This window comes from Meles meles, chromosome 3, assembly GCF_922984935.1.
Source record: "Meles meles chromosome 3, mMelMel3.1 paternal haplotype, whole genome shotgun sequence".
NCBI lineage: Eukaryota > Metazoa > Chordata > Mammalia > Carnivora > Mustelidae > Meles > Meles meles.
In genome coordinates this window covers 71560192-71572343 of record NC_060068.1, presented here as the reverse complement: position 1 = coordinate 71572343, position 12152 = coordinate 71560192, and the positions used below count along the sequence as shown (strand labels likewise).

Here is a 12152-nt window from a genome sequence, read left to right as displayed (position 1 = left end):
TTTATGTATTTTCAAGATTTGCATTTTTTATGAGACAAATTATATCAATGTTAGTAATTTTTATTTTAACAGCATTGGGGACATCATAGATCACTATCGAAAAGAACAAATTGTTGAAGGGTATTATCTTAAGGAACCTGTACCAATGCAGGTCAGTGTTGTTTTTCTTTTTGCAGTAATAAGCATTTTATTTTAAAATGCATTTTTGGTGGTATGTTTTATGCACACATTCATGCATTTAAAATTGGATAGAATTTAAAACTGCCATTACTCAGATTCTTTCAGAAAGTAAATTGTAAGAGAAACACTTAGTTTTTATTTATGTTGGTTCTAGCCTTTGTGGCTTTTTGAGAATAGAAGTAGTGGTTGGGCAGAAGCCATGTTACTTTGGGTCAGGGAGTGAGCTTGTTGGAGGCAAAAATGGAGACAGCAAGGATCAATCACAGCTGGGCTTACATAGGTGAGCTTGGTAGATAAAATTAAAATGAAATCCGGAAGAAGATACTGGGCTGAGGGGGGTTTAAACTTTTTATTTCATTGTTTATTTGGCTATAGGTTTATGGTTGAGAGAGTTTTGTACATGTCTGTATATTCTCCATTAAGGCACTAGTAGCGAGCAGAATGACAGTGGTGGGTGAGATGGGGTAGTGGCAGTACTTCATGTACACGCCCCTAGGGAAGGCAAGAGTAGTTAAAATCCCCAATATATGAAGAAGGATGGGTCTTGAGCAAGGGGGCCTCTTGAATCTTAGCTGCTTAATGCATAGTGTGATTGCTTATTCTCTGTATTATACTTTCTGAAGAGTGGTGGGCACCATTTGTAGCAGAGGTTAGGAACAGGTGTTTCAAAAGAGTGATAAAGAATTTTCTATGTGGGAAATGGAGGTATTGATAGTCCAAGGACATAAAGAAGGTTTTGGGTGCCCAGCTACACTTCCATAGTGACTGGTTATGTTTCAGTTTTTCCTCCTCCTAACAAGTTAGTTTCAGATGTTGTACCTGCTATTCATAGCAGTTTCAGATCATTATTCTGATGCTTAATATCAATTCAAGAATCATCATCATCTTGTCACACTTAATAGGCTTCATTTCCTCATACGTGCTAGTAGAATGTGTGGTCCCCGAGAGCAGGGGTGTTGTGTTGTATTCCCAGGGCCTGGAGTGGAGTGGTGTCTGTGTTACGGAATGAACGACTGTCTGCTCTCCAGCGGGAAGCATCTACTTCAACCCCTCTGTATTCTCACTGCCTGTTGCTCTCTCCATGTCCACCCTTTCCTCTAGGCAAGCACTGCTAGTTTAAGATCCATCTCAAGTTTCAGTTTCTCCTTGACACCTTCCTGATAACTATAGTCAGCCCTGAAGTCTCGCTTTTGTTGGCAGACATTGTTCACTATTCTACTTAATGCATATTAGAATGAACTTTTTACTTAAAAAGATTTTATTTTTTTATTTGACAGTGGTGGTGGGGAGCACAAGCAGGGGGAGTGGCAGCCAGAGGGAGTGCTGAGCAGGAAGCCTGATGCAGGGCTTGATCCCAGGATGCTGGGATCATGTATCCACAACCCTTCCCTCATCCCAAGCTTTTTTCTTTTAATTCCATAGTTTGGTACATGTTTTCTAGAAGCACTGCTCAGGGTCTTTTTATTAGGGGTCGGAGGTGCCTTTACCCACTGTGTCCTGCTGCTATCCTGAATTGTAATTCACATTGGCTTTTGGTTTTGTTTCAGAAGTCTACACATTTTATTTGTCTACAAATTAAGTCATACATTTTCCCATCTTGAAATCGTGCTTAGAATTTTTAATTTAAGGTTTTTAAGAAAAACTTACTTTTTAGAATAAAAACTCTTAGCACAGTAAGTGCTATTTGACATTTAAAGTTTCATACTTAAGTTACTTAAGTTATAAGGTTCTTTTAAGAAGTACTTCAAATACATAGTCTGCTGCACTCCCATGTTGCAGTTTCATAATTCAGCAAACCTCAAATTGTTGTCATTTGCAAAAGTGCCAACTAATGCCTTGAATACTTCAGAAATACTGATGCCAATTAGAAAGCAATTTGATTACTACATAAAAACCATTAAATGCTATTTCAAGTCTACTAATTAGGGCCTGGCATAAAAAAGTAGGTTACCATAGGAGTTTGGGAATCCTAATACTTACCTATCCTTCCCAGCAGGATACTAGTACAGAAAAGAAAGTATAATAATAACCTTTTATTAATGGAAAAACTTATTAGCGCATTTCCCCTGGGGTGACTCTGCATACCCCCACTCAGAGTAAGATGCTGGAATGGAAAGAGCAGTCCTAGGTACTTCCTTTGTCCTAGGTGCTTACTTTGTAGAGCTAATACTTCTCAAGACAGACATTAGAAGAGAAGAAGCCTTTTGAGACAATGCAGCCCACAATAAAATAGGCAACATTTTTTAAGCACTCTGTTTTAGACACTGTTCTTACTAGTTTATTTAATTTTCAGCAACTTGATGAGGTTTCTACTGTATGATAGGGAAATTGAGACTAGAGGGGGTAATGACTTAGGGCATGGAGTCATCCTTGACTCTTCTTTCTCTCCTATGCTTTGTATCCATACTGGTTGGGAACATCATACTGCCTCTGCCTTCCAAACAAATGTAGCACATGACCACCGTCAGAATCTGACTTTGGTCTACCTCTTTCTACCCTTGCCCCTTATGCTGCACAATAGCAGTCTGAGGGATCATTTAAAATGTAAGTCAGATCATTTCACTCCTCTCTTTAATACTTGCACCTGTTCTCTATTTCATTCAGAGTGAAAGCCAAAGTCCTTACAGTGGCCTCTCAAACCATAGATGTCGTCTCATTGGTCCTCTGAACTCCTCTTTCTACCATCCTGCTCTCTTATTTGTCTCCACTTATACTGGCTTCTCTGCTGGTTGTTTTTTTTTTTTTTTTTTCTTAATATGCCAGTTTCTCTCATGCTTTAGGATCTTTGCTTTGTCTGTTGACTCTGCCCAAAATGATTTTTTCTCCAATATCCACTTGTCTCATTCTCTTACTTCTTTTGCTCAGAAACTAGCTTCACAATGAGATTAACCCATATACCTTTTTTAATACTGCTACTTGCCCTACCCTCTAAAGCACTTACCATTTCTTAATACACAGTATGATTTATGTATTATGTTTATTATCTTTCCCTCATTAGAATGTAAGTTCTTTGAGGATAAGGATTTTTGATTTGCGCATTGATGTTATCTCCAGAACTAGAACAGATCCTGGCACTCAACATATTGAGTTAAATGGATAGAGAGTAGGCCCTAAAGCCTCCCTTTGTCATCCAGTGATTTAGTGGAGTTTGAAAAGTGAAGTTCTGTCCTTGGCCATAGTTTCTTCTAATATATTGGAATCCTTTAGAAGTTGTAGGTAAGTATATCAGCCCCTACTCTAACATAATTTAGAAAAGAGCTTTGGAGATCATCCTGAAATCAGATATTTAAATCCAGATATTTGTGTAGGTGTATCTTGAAGAACAAACCACAAATATGCCCCATTCTGTAGCCAGTACTAAAGATTATCATCATTATTATTATTTTTAAAGATTTTATTTATTTGAGAGAGTGAGAGAGAGCATGAGCTGGGGGAAGACGGAGGGAGAGGGAGAGGCGGACTCCCTGCTGAGCAGGGAGCCCAGTATGGGATTATGACCTGAGCTGAAGGGAGACGCTTAGCTGGAGCTACCCAGGTGCCCCTAAATATTACCATTATTGAATAAAAGACTGGTAAGTACAAATCTATGTAACCAGGAAAGTAGTCATTACTGTTTATCATCTGGGTCTAGTGTATCCTTTTAAATTTTTTATTCTTCAGCCTTTTTATGAATAATCCTTAGAAGTAGGAATAAAGGTATAGTCCAAAAAAGGTTATTAGAAAATTTAATAAAAATTTAAACATAGCAAACTCAAATGTTTTCCCATATTTCCTTGGTTATAAAGGCTTGAAATAAGCAGTTGTTAATCCACCATCATGCATGAACCTGGAACATATCCTTTTTTAAATCCTAATTCCAGATTTCTGATACATTAATTAATTCTTGCTGTATAATTACTCTGGTTATTCTTCCCACACTTTCATTATCAGAATATAATACTGATTCCAGATGTAAATATCTCTCCACTGGGTTTTAGTTTATGATTCTTGCTTTTTGTTCATGTACTTGAATTATCAAATGGAATAATTTTGAAAACTTGGATGGCTTATTTTTTTTTAGGAGAGTACCATCTTCTTTGCTTCATAAGGGTAAAATATTTTTCTATGTAGATTTTTTTTTTAAAGATTTTATTTATTTATATGACAGATAGAGATCACAAGCAGGCAAAGAAGCAGGCAGAGAGAGGAAGGGAAGCAGGCTCCCTGCCAAGCAGAGAGCCTGATGCAGGGCTCGATTCCAGGACCCTGAGATCATGACCTGAGCCGAAGACAGAGGCTTAACCCACTAAGCCACCCAGGCGCCCCTCTGTGTAGATTTTTAAATGTCAATTACAGTGATAAATGTGGTGAATTTTGAAATTTCTATGTTTCCTTCTACAACCTTTGAATACAAAGTACCTTTTGTCCACTTACAGGTCATATTAAATGAATCTTGGTACACAAACAAAAAAATTTAAAGAACCTTTATTTCTTTTTAGCAAAATAGGACAGCTAGATTCTTATCACAAAATATTGCATGATGACATCCTTGCTATTAAATGACTGACTAGACAGAAACACAATACATATTCCCCCCCCCACCCCTAGAAATACATTGTTTACTCAGTATTTCTTGAGTTTGAGGAAGTCTAAGGATGCTGTCATCTGAAGAATTGCAGTATGAGATTTTTGCTTATCAAAAATCAATTTTACCATCACAGTAGATCACAAAGTGCTGCTGCCTCTTTGTATTCATCTTTTGATTCTTTTAACAATTGTCAAACATCTTCCTATGTCAATTTTTTTCTCTTTGCTATTAGTGGAAAATCAAAGGTTCTGGGCTGTGCTCAGTGAAAGCTAATAAAAAGATAACAGGTGGGCTTTTTACACTGTTTTGAAAGATGCTGCAACACTTGGTAACACAGTTAAAAAAAAAAACACAAACCAAGAAAGTGTGATGCAATGGAGATAGTGTATTTCATTCTTGCATCATCCTGTAAGTTAACAGTTGGCAAACTTTTCATTTAAGGGCAAGATAATAAATGTTTTAGGGTTTGCAGGCCTTCAGTCTCCATCTCAGCTGCTGAGCTCTGCCTTTGTACTGAGAAAGGAACTACAGGCAAAACATAAAGCAATGAGTGTGGGTTTTCAATTAAACTTTATGTCCAACACAGGCAGTAGGCTAGATTTGGCACCTACACCATGGCTCGCCTACCTCTGCTCTTTAGCATACTTGAGAAGTAATTGTTAGAATAATGATGAAAATTGTTCCTAGGATGATGAAATAACAGAATGTTTTAAGATAGAGGAAAAAATACGATTTTTGAAAATCTCATTCTTAGATTTATAAGAGGATCAGAGGGACCTATGAAGTCTCTAAGAAAACGGTCATAAAATATTATTCCTAGCAAATAATAAGAACTGCTCAAAAAAGAAACTAAGAAACTGAAATTGAATCCAGTGGATCCCAGTGGTAATACTGATGACTGATTTATTTTGGAAAGATCATTATTAAGATACTCTTCTCTGTAGATTCTTCCCGACATCAGAATTCTTTTTGTTACTTGGGAGGATTTAGCAGTTAAGAGACACGCGTCCATTCCTAAAAGTCAGAGTTACATAAAACCATGGAATAAAGACCATAATGTTATGGGAAGGCAAAGTTAGGGGTACAACACTCAAGAACCTCATCAGTAACATATAAAGATAAGAACCTAGTAAAATGTAGCCTAGTTTTTATATGTGTTAAATGCTTAAGAAATCTTAACTACTACAATAAATATGGCTGTTGACCTTGAAAAAGACCTGAAGTTTACCTGTCAAAGAGGCTATCAGAAGGGTTGTGATTATTGTAAAGTGGTAGAAGGATTATTTGAAATCAGATGGTGTTGTAACACCCTGTGTGGATGGATGGGTGGGTGTGGCATATAGCACTTAGTGGATGGAGAGGGTTGCGGGGTCCTGGAGATGTGTTTTGTATATTCCTATGCATCTCATATCAGCTGGGTGCAATTTTCTGCATTCACCTAGTGCTTCTCACAGACACAACTGTGCCTAAGCAAATAGGAATTGGTTTTATGTTTGAACTGGTTCCCAGTTTATCAGTTCTCTTGGGACCAATTCATGTTGTCCATGTTATTTGCTGTAACACAACAAGGCAACATAACAAAACTGTATTTTTGAGACTTTCTTTGGAAAGAGAAGGATCTCTTAATATACGTATTTTAGAATTTACTCTTAAAAACTTTATTTAAATGTTCTAGACAGACACACAACCTGGCTTTTAATTGGTTATTTAGATTTTATTTCCATCAAGAATTCATGAAATAATTTTAATATTTTTAAAAATTCAGGATCAAGAACAAGTACTCAATGATACAGTGGATGGCAAGGAAATTTATAATACAATTCGTCGAAAAACAAAGGATGCGTTTTATAAAAATATTGTTAAAAAAGGTTATCTTCTAAAAAAGGGTAAGTATTAACTTTAAAGGTTCAATTTTTGTATTTTCCACTAATATTTAGTAACTGACCCTTGTTTAAAGCTTTTATAACTAAGCATCCTTCAAAATCTAGTCTAGGATAAAGAAGATAATACTGAGTAGTATTCCTGTGTGTGTGTGTGTACACACACACACACACACACACACACAGGAATACTACTCAGTATTATCTTAGTTATAAAAGCTTTAAACAATAATTAAGATAATAAGCTTTAAACAATAAATAAGATAATAAACAAGTTATTATCTTAGTTATAAAAGCTTTAAACAAGGGTCAGTTACACACACAGAGACACACACACACACACACACACACACACACACACAGAGGAATAATACTCAGCCATCAAAAAATGAAATCTTGCCATTTGCAACAATGTGGATTGGATGGAACTAGAGGGTATTAAGCTAAGCAAAACATATCAAAGAAAGATAATTATATATGATCTATTTCATGTGTGGAATTTAAGGAACAAAACAGAGGATCGTAGAAGAAGAGAGGAAAAAACAAAGCAAGAGGAAATCAGAGAGGGAGACAAACCATAAGAGACTCTTACTCATAGGAAACAAACTGAGGGTTGCTGGGAGGGAGAGATGGGGGTGACGGGGTAACTGGATGATGGACATTAAGGAGGGCACGTGATGTAATGAGCACTGGGTATTACATAAGATTAATGAGTCAATAACCTCTGCCTCTGAAACTAATAATACATGTTAATGAATTGAATTTAAATTTAAAAAAATGCAAAGTCTGCGTATATTAAGCCCATGACACAGCTTACATATTTCCAAGTATCTCTTTCATTCTTGAGGTCAGGGTATTTGATTCTTTGCCTACTCTCTCCCTGATACGTCATTATTACTATTTTTTTTTTTTTTAAAGAGAGACTTCTAATGACACTTGTCACATTGTTTAGATGTTTCTGTTTTATAGATTTGCCTCAGATTAACATTAAGAAATGATAGGAAGGTTGGTTGGTAGAGTGTGGGGTAGAAGGGTGTTTTCTTACAATTAAAAAAGAATTACTCCTAAGCAAGAATTTTAAAGATTTTATCTTGATGAAACTTGAAAAGATACAGTTACAGTACCGTTGTCATTTACTCTGTGATTCATTAAAACAAGCAGTGTAACAAAAGGCACTTTTTTACAGATAAATATAATAGGCATTTTCTCATTTTGTGAGGACTGGTATGTTACTGAAGCTTTGGAATAAAAAGGAAATACGATTTTTATTTTTAGTAACAACAGTTTTATGATGTGTGTGTGTGTGTGTGTATACCATGCACACGTGGCTTTATGGTTTATTATTTGGCTAATGGAAAGCACCCTTTTTTTCTTTAACAGGCAAAGGAAAACGGTGGAAAAACTTATATTTTATCTTAGAGGGCAGTGATGCCCAACTTATTTATTTCGAAAGTGAAAAACGAGCTACCAAACCAAAAGGATTAATAGATCTCAGTGTATGTTCTGTCTATGTTGTTCATGATAGTCTCTTTGGCAGGTAAGAAATTGGTTTCCTATTTCTTTTGGAATTGTTTTAATAATAAAATAGTGTAGGATATGTTCAGATCATTTTTCAAAGCATAGCCAATGGATTTTTGAGACTCCTAAAATCATCTGAAAATGTCAGATTTACTTTCTAGGGTAATATCTGTCTTCCTTATTTATTTTACACTAACCGGTGCATGAAATTCCACTTTGGTATTATATAGAAATCTTTGGAATGACATTTCCTGTAGTAAAACATGACCTGTATATTGCTTGTTTCCTCTCTCCCTTACCAGCGATCTTTTGAGTGACTGACTTTGAGTCTTGTCCTCTTTCCCATTTTATCACATTCTCTCTTAATTCATTGCATCTGATAGTACTGAGTTCACTCAGTTGTATTACTAACTTGATAGGCAGGTTCCTCAAAAAATTTGACCTTAAGAATTCTAATGTAAAAATAATTGCTTTGGTAGGAAAAAGGGGAGTGTTTCAGATTTGGAGTTGAAACATTTTTCTTACATTAATTTCAAAGTTTTTCAAAAAATAAAGATAAATATATAAGCTAAAGGGGAATCCTGACCGTCACAAGACACATCCAACTCTTGATTACTTCTAATTTTTTGATCAGAAACAAGGCCTTTCTTTACCTTTCACTATCAGTATTATTAATAAGCCATTCTAAATTGACCATTTTTATTACATATTGGTGTTAATAAAACACAAATTTTTTTTTATAACTTTCTCTGCTGCAGGATGGCATTTCTGCTAAGCAAATCCAGCTTTATCCTGTTTAAGTTCAGGAAACTTTAAAACAAATAGCTGTAGAACATACAACCTTGTCATTTCTTTTCTCTAGACTGTGTTTAGGACATCGCATTAGTGTTACTCGTAATTTTAATAGTCAGTTTTTTAAATGGTTATGGTTTGAGAAATACTGAATTGAACACATAGTTTATCCTTAAAGCAGGACTTTTTGAATTTCTGCCAATGTTTGTGTTCTGAATCACTAAGAGGGAATTATTATATGAAGTATTTCATGAACCTTTGACCTTGATAACTCTCCCCATTGGCCCCCCTTTTTTTCAAACACTTCCTAATATCTCATAAAAACAACTGTTCCAGAAAAACAAGCAAAAATTTTTTGGATAACATAGGATTTCCTAAATTTTGTTTTTCCTTCCTTAACAATATGAGACTCTTGTGGCTCAGTGGGTTAAAGCCTCTGCCTTCGGCTCAGGTCATGATCCCAGGGTCCTGGGATCGAGCCCCACATCGGGCTCTCTACTCCGTGGGGAGCCTGCTTCCTCCTCTCTCTCTGCCTGCCTCTCTGCCTAGTTGTGATTTCTCTCTGTCAAATAAATAAAATATTAAAAAAAAAACAAAACAACATGAGACTCTTGGCCTTCGGGTGTGGTTAGATCAGACCTCTGGCTGCTTTTCATTTCATCTTTCTGCTCTGCCTGCCTTTGTGTTTACTGAATTGTTCCTCACAAAACAGCTTCCTTCGTGGTAGCAAAGTGGCATAAATACCCAGAGAAGGAAAAAGTAAGCATTGCCTCCAGTAATGATTGAAAATCCTGAGAATGCACTATCGAGCCACCTCTCAATCAATGTGTAGTTGTAGTTTCCCTGAAGCAGCAAAGGTGGGGTTCCATTGGAGGCCATTGGGTGCCCAAGCCCTGTTGAAGATGATCCCACTGAAATAATAAGGCTGCTTTGTATTCTCTGTACGAGAGGGAAATGGATGCTGTGGAGACAACCACACTATTTGCCACCAAACATGGTTTATTTGTGCTTTGAATAACTGCAAGGGGAAGAGATTTTTGGGAACAAGCTTATTGAATTAAGTAGTATGAAATAGGTGGTTCTTAAGGTGAATCTTGGAAGATGGGTATAAATTCATTTAGATAACTGCATCAGAGCTTTCCCACCCTGTGCCATGAATAGGTGTCTATGGAGATATTGGTGGTTTTAAAAATGTTAGTGTAATAAAAATACTAAATGTGTGAGATTTCAGCATTTCATATTATAAGATATATAAGGGAATTCTTCAAAAAATGTAACTTCAGATTTTTTTTTAGATATGTAGATTTTTTCTTCCATTGTTACTTCTTTGATTGGCTTTAATGTATAGTTATTTTCCCACCATCAAGGACAGTTTGGTGATTAAAGCTGGAAAGTCACTAAAATGACAAGATAAAAACGTAACCTTAATTTAAAAAATTCAACCTATTAGGCCACTTAAAAAATGTATTGGGATAACTAAATCCAGTAAATCTTCTTTTCCTCAACCTAAATATTTTGCATATAAATGGAACAAATCAGTGATGCCAGGCACATTGTGTTGGCACTGTATCACTGAAGAATAAGTTTTAAATAAAAGCCCCTCCACCCCCATATTCCCTTCCCAGTCCCCTCCTTTCTATAGATCTGTTCCTACAGTATCAGATTCTACTTGGGATGTTTGTTAGGAGATCTTGGAATTAATAGCTAAAGCTAAAGCCAGAATGCTTCACACAGAGTTGGAGAATTTGCTTGTTTAATCAGTCTGCATGGAAATTGCCAATTGTATGTTTGAAGCCAAAAAGCGAAAGAAAGAGAAGAGGTACTATTTTCAAAGAGTATTAGATTGTGTTCAGGTAGTACTATCAGTAAATGCATTGGTGAAACAAATGATAGGCTATACACAGATCCAGAGATTACATTTTCACTGTACACTGATGAATCTGCAAACATCAGAGAAATACTTGGAAGTAAATTGTTGGTCATTCAAAGAAGTACCAAAAGAAATTATTAAAGTATTCAAAGCAGTAAATGAATCCTTTGAAACAAAGAAGATACTGTAGAAATAGTATTTAAGTTTATGATCAATGAAGAAGCTTCATGATAGAAAATTTAAAGGTTTTACATCAGAAATTCATTCTGGAAAATAAAGCAATACAGAGAGACCCTTACATGTAAAAGTCTGTAGACCAGAATTCCACGTGAAATATTATAAAATAGAGTCTAATAAAATGCAAGCTGCTTCAGCTGCATGTTTTCAGTTTTATGGGAGGAAATGGGATCAGAATGCCACTGTACTGTTCTGTGATACCAGAGTCTGTAAGCTGTCCAAAGAAGAGTTTTGCTGGTTTATGATCTAAATGAAAAAATACTGCTTGGCAATTGATTCATGCTTCGCAGATTAAAGAATGGGTGAACTTCTCAGAATTAGAACACAAAAATAGATTAATGTGCTCTGATAGTTTATAGATTCAAAGCAGAAATTCAGCTTTGAAAAATCAGGTTAAAAATGATTCCCTGGTGATATGTAAAATTTGAATAACAAGAATCTTAAAAGCATTATTAGGACTAATAAAAGTACACCTGGGTAAATTTGGGTGGGGGAAAAAGCTATAACATTATTTATGACATACTTCCTATGAACAGGCATGAGTGGACCAAAAATCAGTTTGCAGTATCACAAAGAAAGGTCAGTGTTACCCTAGCCAATGAAAGAAAATGACTGCTAGAGTTAAAGGTTGGGTCTTTTAATGCAGTTTAAAGAGACCGAATTATTCCTGTTATGGTTAACATCAAGAAAGGAGTTTCAGGCAGCAGAAAAGCAGTAAATGCACATTTACCATTTGCTACGGAATCACAGCTTGCTTCTTGGGCAGAGTTTCTTGTTGACGGTGGCTTTTAAGACTCTGATACTGTATTTAATGATACCAAGTCTAAACCTGGTATGAAAAGTTAGGTTCATGGGAACTAAGGTATAAGTCTTTAGTTTTAAAGAACGGAGTTTTCCCCAAAGTATACTAGTTTACCATCATTAGCTGTGTTTTTGAGGGCTTTACTATGAAAGAGTTGGGGAGTACAAAGAAAGAGCGGATCCCAAGAAAAACAGCATCAGCAAAGTATGTTTCAAGGAAATGAACAACACCTGTACCAGATAGGACTGGTGAAAAATAGAGTGGCATTAAATTATGTATCATAGAATGCAAATATCGTAGTACGAA

The 12152-nt window shown here is 35.9% G+C and overlaps 2 protein-coding genes across 4 annotated transcripts in view; one reads left to right on the top strand and one right to left on the bottom strand.

The window, feature by feature from the left end:
• The window catches only part of CCNH (cyclin H), a 65532-nt gene that overhangs the window by 3721 nt on the left and 49659 nt on the right, over window positions 1-12152 (bottom strand). The gene's annotated exons all lie outside the window — the stretch shown is intronic.
• The window catches only part of RASA1 (RAS p21 protein activator 1), a 113072-nt gene that overhangs the window by 74680 nt on the left and 26240 nt on the right, over window positions 1-12152 (top strand). The window contains exons 9-11 of the mRNA XM_045998771.1: window positions 73-151; window positions 6513-6633; window positions 8008-8164. Of these exons, the coding sequence (XP_045854727.1) occupies window positions 73-151; window positions 6513-6633; window positions 8008-8164 (357 nt within the window). The remainder of the gene's footprint in view (window positions 1-72; window positions 152-6512; window positions 6634-8007; window positions 8165-12152) is intronic.